This window comes from Plecotus auritus (genome assembly GCF_963455305.1).
Source record: "Plecotus auritus genome assembly, chromosome: 4".
Lineage (NCBI taxonomy): Eukaryota > Metazoa > Chordata > Mammalia > Chiroptera > Vespertilionidae > Plecotus > Plecotus auritus.
The window spans coordinates 132690016-132701955 of NC_137775.1; the positions used below are offsets into that span (position 1 = coordinate 132690016).

The following is an 11940-nucleotide window of genomic DNA, read 5'->3' on the forward strand; positions in this document are numbered from 1 at the left end:
TGCAAGGTCCCCTTCTCTTAGGTGTTTTCCTCTTCTGCCTCCTGTTGGCCTCAGCGTGGCCTGCTCTGATTCAGTTCATCACTTTGTCATCAGTGTCTTTGGGTTGAGCCACTTTCATCCCGCCCTGGGCATCAGGTGACATCTAACCACAGCCAGGACCTAACACACAGGGAAAGACTTGCTGTCCAGAAGGATAACGTGGGTTGGCATTCTTGCTAAATGTTTATAATCTTGAGATCATTTAATTTTTCCTATCATCCCTGAAAACAGCTGTTTCCAGTCAGGAAGTGCGCTAAACAAACCATCTCTGTTAGGAACTGAGGCCCCTCCAGACAGGAAGTTCTGCCTCCCCTCTAGTCACCAGATCGCCAAGACTTGGGGCTGGAGTGGAATCTGGGAAAAATTAGAATTCGGAAACTAGCCCAGTGACCTTGTCCTAGAACATCCCTGGCTGTAGGACGTATCTAGAGAGACTGGGGGGCAAGGTACGAGGAGAGCCATCCGGGGACTCGTCCTCCATTAAACCTAGAGCCGGGCTGCCGCCATTTGCAGCCTCTTCAGATAGATTCCCGTGGTGTCCTTCAAGCCCCTGAAGCCTACCCAATCCGAGAGGCTGACTGAGAAGCCGGCTGCTGTCAGGCTTCCTACCCCCACCTCTCCCGCCAACCTTCTTTCCGCAGCTCTCAAGACCCTGGAGACAGCCTCCCGCCCAAACCGCTCCTCCTCCTGTGATTGGCTGTCCCAGGAGCCTTCGGCCAATGAGGCTGAGGGATGCCTGCTGACTAAGCCCTAGAGCTGGCGAGGAGGAAAGGTGTGGGCGGGCAAAGGCGCACGAGTGCAGCAGCCCAGGTGTGTGACGCGGGAGTCTCTCCTCAGGTCCTCGCAGTCACCATCTCCCACCAGTGCGTGAAGGTGCAGGGTCACAGTGGGGAAGTGGGCGCCAGAGAGAGTGTGGCTGCGGGAGCTGGCGGTGAGGGTGAACCCTGCATTCCGGCTTCTGAAACTTTCCCAGCTGAGGAGCATCTCCTCAAAGGAGTTGGGCCAGGGCGCCCAGCTGTGCGGACCTTCCCTGAAGGTCTGCTTTCTCCGCGCCTACTCTGATTCCCTTGGTTCTGGACGGGGAGAGGAACCTCAGGCGGCTCATCTACCTGTGCTATTTTTTTTTTTTTTTTTTTTATGATCTTCCTGTTGCGACGCTGGACATTGGGAGGAAACAAGGTAGGCTGGACAGAGGACCCAAGCACAGAGAGGACGGCAGGGGCAACTCCTAATGCAGAGCTCGTCCAGTTTGACGTTGACTCTTCAGATCCTCAGTGCCCCCTGACAGAAAACTGCAACCTGGAAAGGAACACCAGCTGTGCAGATACTGATCTGTGAAAACCTTGGTTTGTTAATAGACCAATATGTGTTCTTCTGCCAGCCCCAAAATTATATACAGGAATCCCCAGTTCTTCCAGTTGGCTTTTATGCAGCTTTATCACCAGCAACAGAGTGGGGTGTTCTGTGATGTCCTTCTGCAGGCAGAAGGTGAGGTGGTCCCAGCCCATGGCTGCATCTTGTCTGCCTGCAGCCCCTTCTTCACAGAACACCTGGAGTGGGAGAGGCCAGCTCAGGGTTGTAAGGTGGTGTTGGAGCTGGGAGGCCTGAAGATCAGGACACTTAGGAAGTTGGTGGACTTCCTGTATACCTCAGAGATAGAAGTATATCAAGAAGAAGTCCAGGATGTGCTTTCTGCAGCCCGTCAGCTCCGTGTATGTGAGCTAGAATCCCTTCAGCTAGAGGGTGGAAAGTTGGTGAAGGCCCCTCAGGGCCAAAGACTGAACCGGGAGTGCTTACAACCTCCAAGTGTTGCACTGATCTCTGCCAGGGTGGTGCCATCCAGCCACTGCCCTCGAACTTTACTACCTGTTACCCAGACTCTTTGTCCTCTTGGGACAGTGAGATTGAAGTTGTTGGGGAAGGATGAGGGACCAGAGGACAAGAGCAGTGGACACAATGCAGAGAACTTGTCTGGCACTCTTCTCCTTAAGAGGAAGGCCAAAAGAAGAAAACTCTTCTGCTCAAGAGGAAGGCCACAAAAAGAAAACTCTTCACCATCGAGCCACAATAAAGAGAACAAGAGTGACCCTGCCCTTGGTCCTACAGAGCTTTCCTCATCCAGGTTGTACCCTTCTGTGGGTAAGCGACTATTGCCCATAAAGATCAGGCTGAGTCGTTCAAAGCCATCACCTGATGTCTGTACATCCAAGCCTTTCAGCATTTTAAGCGGACACAGCTCAGTGCCTGCAGATCATGGCCAATGTCTTTGGCGACAGAAGAACATAAATAAAGTGCCAGAGGACAAGCATAAACCAGGGAGAGCTAGTCTTCTACAGAGCACCCCAAGCCCATCTTGTCTGACAAAGACAGGTGGGAGTAAGAAGTGGAGTCCTGAAGTCAGGGCACCTAACTCAGACTCTGCAAATAAGGGGCAGATTGGGAGAATGAAACTGAGGAAGACTGTCAATGGGGCCCACTGGGAGGTGGTGCAAGAACCTCCCTTCAAAACCTCTCAAGATAGCCCTCATGTCCCAGAACCTAGAGACTTAAAAGAGCCTCCAGGGACTCAGCCATCCTTAGTTAACCAGCAGGAAATGCTATTTACTAGAATAGACCAGTGCCAGGACTCCCCAGTGTGCTCTGGGCTACAAGACATTCTGCTCTCTGGTAGCCTCTCCCCAGACCACCCAGTGGTGAAGTCCAAGTTTGGGTCCAGTCCAGAGGTGGTAGGGAAGGAACCTGGTTTTGATACCAACTGCAGAGAGCCATATGCATTTGACACAGACCTGTTGGGGCAGACCTATGAAACTGAGGAGTACCAGATCACAAGTGTTGCTGCCACCAGTGAGCTGGAGGAGATCCTGGAGTTCATGCCATGTGGCTCAGAAATTGAGCCACCTATAGGATCTTTGGAGAGTCCAAGGGCAAAGGACTGTAGGACCCCTAGTTATCACCTGACAGAAACAGGAAAGAACTGGATCAAAGAAGAATGGTATTTACCAGACATGGAATTCTGGTCCAGGGAGTGCATCGGATTGGAAAAGGAACCTGTTGAGAACAAAGAGCCAGTTGAACCCTTAATCCCCCTTAAGATTAATGAAGGACAGGTGCTTTCAGTAGGATGCTCTTTGACACAAGACCAAGATATTACCAGCTCCCCACCAGTGAATGGTCAGAGAGACAAACTTCTCCACAATGACTTCCTTGACCCTCCCCAAATGTCCTATGGGGACCTCTCACCTCCCTGTTCTAACTGGATGGAGACTAGGTTGGAAGTGTCTCTGACTACAGAAGAGGTGCCGTATCCTGATCCAGAACTAGGCAAGGAGGTATTTAGCAACTCTGAGCTGTTGGACCCACTCCCTGCCAGCCTTGAAGAGGAAGAGATTGATGTGGTAGACTGGACATTGGAGGGGAGGCTGGTGTCCACCTGTATTCCCTCCGTATGGCCTGACCCTTCTTCAGAGTCAGAAACAGAGGTAGACATACTAACCTAGTAGAGCGGGGAAGGAGGTTTAGGGGCACTGGGAGGATGGGAAATGTTGGCTAGCAAAAGTGGTATTGGCAGAGAGGCTAGCACATGTCCTGTTCTCTAGCACAAGAGGCAGGCATACCCCTTGCTCTCTGTTGGTCCCACTCTCCCCTCCCCGGGTTTTGGGAATCAGGCAGAAGTCAAGTAGTGCTGTGGACAGAAAATTATGAACTTGAACCATACTAATTCATTATAACAAGTGGAACAATAAAACGCGTGGTCTCCAACTCTAGTGGGTCATAGGTAACAGCCAAGGCCAGGTCTCCCAGGTTATGAGGTCCTGCTAATTCAGGGAAAATTAAGTACACCCTCTGCAGTTGTTCCATGTCAGAGAAAATGTTCCAAAAGGTGCAAAGCAGTGCTGGGGTGAAACTCAAAGTGGGTGTGAGTGACAGGACATTGTCTAGCAGCTTATTTGTGGGTCTATTTACTCCCAGTAAGAGAAGTCTAGCCAAAACCTCTGAAGGGCCAGGAAGAAGTACTTCATCATCACTCCAAGAAGTGAGTTGAAAAAGATACAGTTGTTTAAAAAAGTTACTTACTCCCCCTCCCTCCCAAAAAATCCCCTCAATATCAAAGAAACAAACATTCCAATTAAAAAAATGGGCAGAGGACCTGAATAGATGTTTCTCCAAAGAGGACATACAAATGGCCAATAGATATATGGAAAGATGCTCAACGTCACTAATCATCAGAGAAATGCAAATTAAAACCACAATGAAATATCACCTCACACCTGTCAAAATAAATCAACAAACAAAAAGTATTGGTGAGGATGTGGAGAAAAGGGAAACCTTGTGCACTGGTGGGAATGCAGATTGGTGTAGCCACTGTGGAAAGCAGTATGGAGCTACCTAAAAAAATTAAAAATGGAAGTTGCCGGAAGCCAATTTCAGCATGTCAGCAGGGCTGAATCATCTGGGATGGCTGAAGGGCATTTCCCCAAACCTGAATAGGATTGTCTGCTGCCAGACAGCTCAGGGCATCTTAAATCTGCATGTTATTGCCTCCTGTTGGCCAAACACCTGAATAGCTTTAGGCTATTCTCCCAATCTGACAATGCTTCTGTAAACCCTACCCTTTGAAGTGTATTATCTCCACCTTGCCTTAGGACAAATTGTGTTAATAAAAGCAGGGGTCCTGCGTCAAGGAGAGTAGTCTTTTAGCTCCTTTAGCTGAAGCTCCTCTGACCCCCAATGCCTTTCAAAATTATATTTCGTCCTGGGACTCCTTATTGAATTTACGCGCAGCTCCTTTCTCCAGATTGCTGAACCCTTTGTAATGCTGGGACAAGAACCCCGGCAGGAAGTGCCTTATGATCCAGCAATTCCACATCTGGGAATATATCCATAGAAATTGGAAACACTAATTTGAAAGAAGATATGCACCCCTCTATTCATTGCAGCATTATTTATAATTGCCAAGATCTGGAAGCAGCCTAAGTACTCATTAGTAGATGAGTGGGTAAAAAAGCTGTGGTACATTTACTCTGCTGTAAAAAAAGTAGGAAATCTTACCCTTTTTTGACAGCATGGATGGATCTGGGGAGCATTAGGCTAAGTGAAATAAGCCAGTCAGAGAAAGACAAGTACCATATTTCACTTATATGTGGAATATAATGAACAAAATGAACTATTAAGCAAAATAGAGATAGACTCATAGAGAGAAGGCTAACAGCTGTTGGGGGAGTTAGGGAAACTTGGTGGGGGGATTGAGAAATTGAGAAAAAAAGCAAAGAGAGAGAAAATTCATGGACAGGGACAATACTGTGGGGCTTGCCATGGGAAGCAGTGTGTGGGGGGAAGTGGAAGAGGGTATAGGGGGCATACATGGTGATGGAAGGAGACTTGACTTGGGCTGTACAAATGATATGTTGTGGAATTATTCGCCTGAACCCTGTATAATTTTGTTAACCCATGTCACCCCAATAAATTCAATAAAAAGGAGGGGGAGAACATGCTCAAAGAATTGACAGTTTCAATGAGGCAGAAGGATAGATTTTGAAGGAATTATAGGCCTGGAATATGGGTGTTTATTGTGAGGAAGCATTAAAATGCAATATTTTGGAGTTTGAAGGATTTCAGGGTCTGGCCATAGAATTGAATTTTTGGGGACAATGTGGTGAAGGTCATGTGAATTGAGAAGGTCCATAAAGGCTAAACCATGCAGGGGGTGCTATTTCTAAATACTATAGGGTTTTTTTTATATTGCCTTAAACTTAATGTGGATGTGTTTGCTCATCCACATGTGTGTGTCTTAGACCCAAAGCTTTGCCAGTTTAGCATTTATCTCTAACATACTTAATTAGAACAAAAAATATCTAAGTAGTAATGTTTATATGGTAATTGAATACTCCATTGTTGTTAAGAATTTCTGTCAATTTTGTATATTGTACTGATAGATAATTATTTATTTGTTAATTTAATAAAGAACCAACTTCTATATGATGTTGAGCTGTGTGTGCAATGTGTTTAGATGACAGTTTTCTCATCAGTCATACATTGATTTGCCCAGCCTGTTGTAGTTTACATTTATTGTCCCAGCGGCTGGGACCCAGCCTAACTATTAATGATACCTATTTCACACTCTTAAAAAGATATCCCAGTGTTTTCATTTTCATTTACTATGTTAATGAAAATAATCAGAAATGCTATTGACATTTTATGTACAAAAATGTACATCACAACATTAATTGTAATAGTGAAAAGGAGAGAAAAAATTAAATGTCCAAAAATCTAAATTGTTAAATAAACTAATGTATAGCCTTATGATACAGTTTTATGCAGCTGTTAATAAATTACACATTTGATGAATTTAGTGGCATTAATTGTTCACCACACGTTATTGACCAAAAAAGCTATATACAAATACGTTAACATTATACAATTCCAAAAATATTTTTAAAATATATTTTTGAATGGAAAAACTTGGGAAATTATAAAAATAATGACATTGTAAGCACTGTAAATTTGAATCATTTTTTTCTTTTTATACTGCTCTGTATTGTCTGCCTTTTCTACAATAAACATCTATCAGTTTTATGATCAGAAAAAATATTTACTAATAAAATAACAACCAATTTTAGACAATAACTTATAGGTTAACCTGATTATAAGTATCTTCAAAGTCAACAATACAAGGTGGCCTGAATTTTATTTTAAATTGCTAAGCTAAATTGTTGAATGAGGTTAGAACAGTGGTCGGCAAACTCATTAGTCCACAGAGCGGCAAACCATGGCTCGCGAGCCGCATGTGGCTCGCGAGCCGCAGTTTGCCGACCACTGGGTTAGGATGTTAATGAGGCCTGAGCTTTTAATGCTTTCAATTGTGCTTTAACTTTTCTTTTTGGTATAATTTACTATCAGTGATTTTTATTTTTAAACTATGTGAGTCCACTCTGGCAGAGTTATAAAACATTTATGGAACAAGCCACCAATCTTTGCATGACTCAATTTCCAGTTATAGTGTGGGGGTGGCTGATGTGTGCCTTACCTTACTTCCAGCTCTCTCCAGTTGTGGGACATATGCAGGTCCTAAAAAAGGCCATTATTTTCTACTGGGGAAAACTTTACATTAGTGCTATTTTTATTATTATTCATTTCAGTCTTTCCAATTTTTAGTAGGTCAATTCATTCCTGAAACAGTCCTTGAGGAAAATAAAATATTTCTACTTATTTATTGAGGGACTTAGATTTTCCTACTCCCACACAATGAACTTTCAGAAAGACTTCATAAGTAGGCCACTGCTGCATCAGCTCATAATCTGAATGAGGAAAATTAGGCCTATGATTAAAATTGGTTGTTACTTTATTAATGAATATTTTTCTGATTATGAAATTGATACATGTTTATTGTAGAAAAGGCAGACAATACAGAGAAGTGTAAAAAGGAAAAACGATTCAAATTTGACAAATGTTATTGTTTCTGTAATTTCCTAACAGTTTTTTTTCCATACAAAAATATACTTTAAAAATATTTTTTGGCCCTAACCAGTTTGGCTCAGTGGATAGAGCATCGGCCTGCGGACTGAAGGGTCCCAGGTTCGATTCTGGTCAAGGGCATGTACTTTGGTTGCGGGCACATCCCCAGTAGGGAGTGTGCAGGAGGCAGCTGATTGATATTTCTCTCTCATGGATGTTTCTAACTCTCTATTCCTCTCTGCAAAAAATCAATAAAATATATTTTAAAAATATTTTTTGAATTGTATTCATTAATGTATTTGTATATATCTTTTTTATGGCTTAGTACCATGTGGTGAACAATTATGCCACAAAATTCATCAAATATGTAATTTATTAACAGCTGCATAATACTGTATCATATAGCTATGCATTAGTTTATTTAACAATTTAGTTTTTTTGACATTTAGTTTTTTCTCTCCTTTTCATTATTACAATTAATGTTGTAATGTACATTTTTGTATATAAAATGTCAATTGCACTTATGATTATTTTTATTAAGGTAGTATACTATAAATGAAAACACTGGGATAAAGGAAATGCCTTTTTAAGATTCTTGATATTCTCAAATGGCTTTGCCGAGTATTTATAATGAGTAGTGTCTATACTAATAAAAGCCTAGGTGGCCCTCCCACCCTCACATCATCACAAGATGGCCACCCCACATCGTCACAAGATGGCTGCCACAAGATGGCTGCCCTCACGTCATCACAAGATGGCCACCACAAGCTGGCCAGCAGGGCAGGGCAGGGCAGTTGGTGGTGAACAGGCCAGAAGGGGAGGGCAATTGGGGGCAATATCAGGCTGGCAGGGAAGGGCAGTTGGTGGCGAACAGGCCAGAAGGGGAGGGCAGTTGGGGGCGATCAGGCTGGCAGGCAGAAGTGGTTAGGAGCCAGCAGTCTTGGATCCCCTGAGGGGTCCCAGATTGAAGAGGGTGCAGGCTGGGCTGAGGGACACCTCTTCAGTGCATGAATTTCATGCACCAGGCCTCTAGTAATGGGTATAAATTTGAAAGCTTGCTTCACATCATATTAATCACTCAGCCCTTAACATTTTTCTTTAAAATATCTGTCAGTTTTTAAGGTATAATTATTATTTTATTTTAGTTTTAATTTGCATTCCTTTGATTATTAGTGTGGTTGGACTTTTTTTTTTAATATATTTTATTGATATTTTACAGAGAGGAAGGGAGAGGGATAGAGAGCTAGAAACATCGATGAGAGAGAAACATCGATCAGCTGCCTCCTGCACACCTCCCACCAGGGATGTGCCCACAACCAATGTACATGCCCTTGACCAGAATTGAACCCGGGACCCTTGAGTCCGCAGGCCGACGCTCTATCCACTGAGCCAAACCGGTTTCGGCTAGTGTGGTTGGACTTTTAAAATTTATTCTGTGAATTGTCCTATTCATGTGTTTTGTTTTTTTTACTATATTGGAATAATAGTGTTGATTTATGTGAATATTTTATTTGTTAAGAATATTAATTTTATTCTTTCATTTTGTTAATTACATTATGTATCTTTAATTTTATAAATGAATTCCCAAGTTGATGCTTTAAAAGTGCATGCATTCAGGTGGAATATAGTAAAGATGTCAAATTCTTCCTAGATTGATATATGTTTAACATAATTTATACCACTATCTTAGCAAGGTTTCTTGTTGAGATAGACAAGTTTATTCTAAAATTTATACTGTAAGGAAAATAGCCAAAACAAATTTGAAAAAGAGGGAGAAATTACTCTTTCCATTGTTATGGCCTACTATTCAGCTATGGTTATCAAGACAGTATGATATTGGTGGAGGGGCAGAAGATAGATCAATGGAACAAAATAGAGAAACAAAAACAGTCCCATAATTATGACCAATTAGTTTGGACAGAGAAACAAAAGCAACGAAATGAGAGAGACACCAGGAGAGAAAAAGCCTTTCAACAAATGGTGCTGGAGCCTGGCTGGCGTGGCTCCGTGGTTGAGCACCGACCTATGAACCAGTAGGTCAGGGTTGGATTCCCAGTCAGGGGATGAGCCCAGGTTTCGGCTTGATCTGGACAAGGGCTCGATCCCCAGCAGGGGGCGTGCAGGAGGCAGCCAATCAATGATTCTCATCATTGATGTTTCTATCTCTCTCTTCCTCTCCTTTCCTCTCTGAAATCAATAAAAATATATTAAATAACAAAAATAAAAACAAGAACAAATAGTGTTGGAGCAGTTGGACATCCATAGGCAGAAAAATAAATAAAATTCAAAACAAAATCTCACATCTTATATGAAAAGCAATGCAAAATGGATCACAGACATATATAGAACACAACATTATAAGATGTCTATAAACACACTTAGGAGAAATCTTTGGAATCTATAACTAGGCAAATAATTCTTATACTGGACCCCAAAGCACAGTCCATAAAAAAACCCTGATAAATTGACTTCCTCAAAAAAAAAAAAAAAGAGAAAAGAAAAGAAAGCTTTTGCTTTGTAAAAGTCATGTGAGCCAGAATGAAAGGATAAACTACACAGTGGGAGAAAATATTTGCAAACTACACATTAAAAAAAAAAAAGGCTGGTATCTAGAATATATGTATATGGAATATATATGGAATTTTCAAAATCTCAACAATAAACAATGCAATTTGAAGATGAGCATGAGACGTGAATAGACATATCACCTAAGAGGAGATACAGATGGCATATAGGCATAAGAAAAGATCTTCAACATCAAGAGTCATCAGGAAAATATAAATTAAACCACCATGAGCTATCACTACACACCAATCAGAATGGTTAAAATAAATAAATAAATAAATAAATAAATAAATAAATAAATAAACAAATAAAACATCAAATGCTGGCAAAGATGCAGAGAAATTGGATCACTCACACATTTCTGGTAGAAATGTAAAATGGTATACCTTTCTGGAAAAAACTTTAGCCATTTCTTTAAAAACTTGAAATGCAACTACTATATGTATCTATCCTACCAATTGCACTCTTGGAAATTTATCCCAGAGAAATAAAAACTTATTTTTACACAGGAACTTATATATAGATATTTACAGAAGCTTTGTTCTTATTATCTGAAAACTGGAAACTATCCAAATTTCTTTTAATGAATGGATGGTGAAATGAGCTTTGGTTCATCCATATCATGAAGTAGTTCTCAGAAATTAAAAAGGTATAATTACTGTACATACAATAACTTGGATGAACCTCAGGGAAGTTATGCTTAATGGAAAAAAAAAAGCCAGTCTCGAAAGGATATATAGTACATGGTTCTATGTATAAAATATTCATGAATTGTCATAATTATAACATAGAGAACAGATTAGTGGTTACTAAGGGTTAAGGATGAGATTGTGGATGTGGATGTGACTATAACAGCGTTAACAAAATAGATCCAGAGATATTAGAAGCATGGAACAGACTCTGGAATCTCAGAGGGAAGGCGGGATGAGTGGATGGGTGGGAAGAGATAAACCAAAGAATTTACATGCATATATGCATAACCCATGGATACAGACAATAGGGTGGTGAAAGCCTGGGGTGGGGGGCAGAGGTGAGCCAGAAGGGGTCAATGGGGGAGGAAAGGGGACATATTTAATACTTTCAACAATAAAGATTTGATAAAAAAAAAAAAAGAAATGATAACAGGATTAAATTGTTTTATTTTGATGGTGGTAAGCAAATCCACACGTGATAAAAATGTATCTAACACACACACACACACAAGCACATATAAGGTGAAATCTGCATAAGCTCTGTGCTTTATACCAATGTCAAATTTCCTAGTTTTTATAGTATACTATAGTTATGCAAGATGATACCTGTGTTGGGGAGGCTCTATTATAAAGCTACACAGTACTGCTCTGTACATTCATTTATAGCTTCCTATGAATCTATAATTATTTTAGAGTAAAATAATTTTAAATTACTGCTTACCCACTAAATACATTTGTGTAACATTGAAAAAATTCTGGTAAGTTACACACCTAATAAACAATAGTTTTTTTATTCTGGGAGGTGTGCTAGATGGCGTTGGCAGTGTGGGGGGAGGGGAAGGATGCTTTCCACCTCACACAGTTCGACTTTTAAAAATGCATTATGAGGCTGGCCGGTGTTGCTCAGTGGTTGAGCATCGACCCATGAACCAGGAGGTCATCATTCAATTCCCAGTCAGGGCACATGCCCAGGTTGCACGCTCGATCCCCTGTGTGAGGCGTGCAAGAGGCAGCTGATCAATGATGCTGTCTCATCATTTATGTTTCATTCTCTTTCTCTTCCTTCCTCTCTGAAATAAATAAAAACATATTTAAAAAATAAAATATGCCTATATTAAGTACCTTTACAAATTTAACACCCCTTCTAATTTATTAATTTAGAGGAGAAATCAACTCAAGCTTGACAATACTC

At 41.4% G+C, this 11940-nt stretch overlaps 1 protein-coding gene across 1 annotated transcript; it reads left to right on the plus strand.

Annotated features, from left to right (window-relative positions):
• Window positions 1–1403: 1403 nt before the first annotated feature.
• On the plus strand, window positions 1404–3536 carry LOC308247005 (BTB/POZ domain-containing protein 18-like; the record flags this gene model as incomplete). Its single annotated transcript, XM_080665497.1, has 1 exon — window positions 1404–3536. One exon carries the CDS (start codon window positions 1404–1406, stop codon window positions 3534–3536), a length of 2133 nt encoding a protein of 710 aa, XP_080521623.1.
• Between the last annotated feature and the right edge of the window lie 8404 nt (window positions 3537–11940).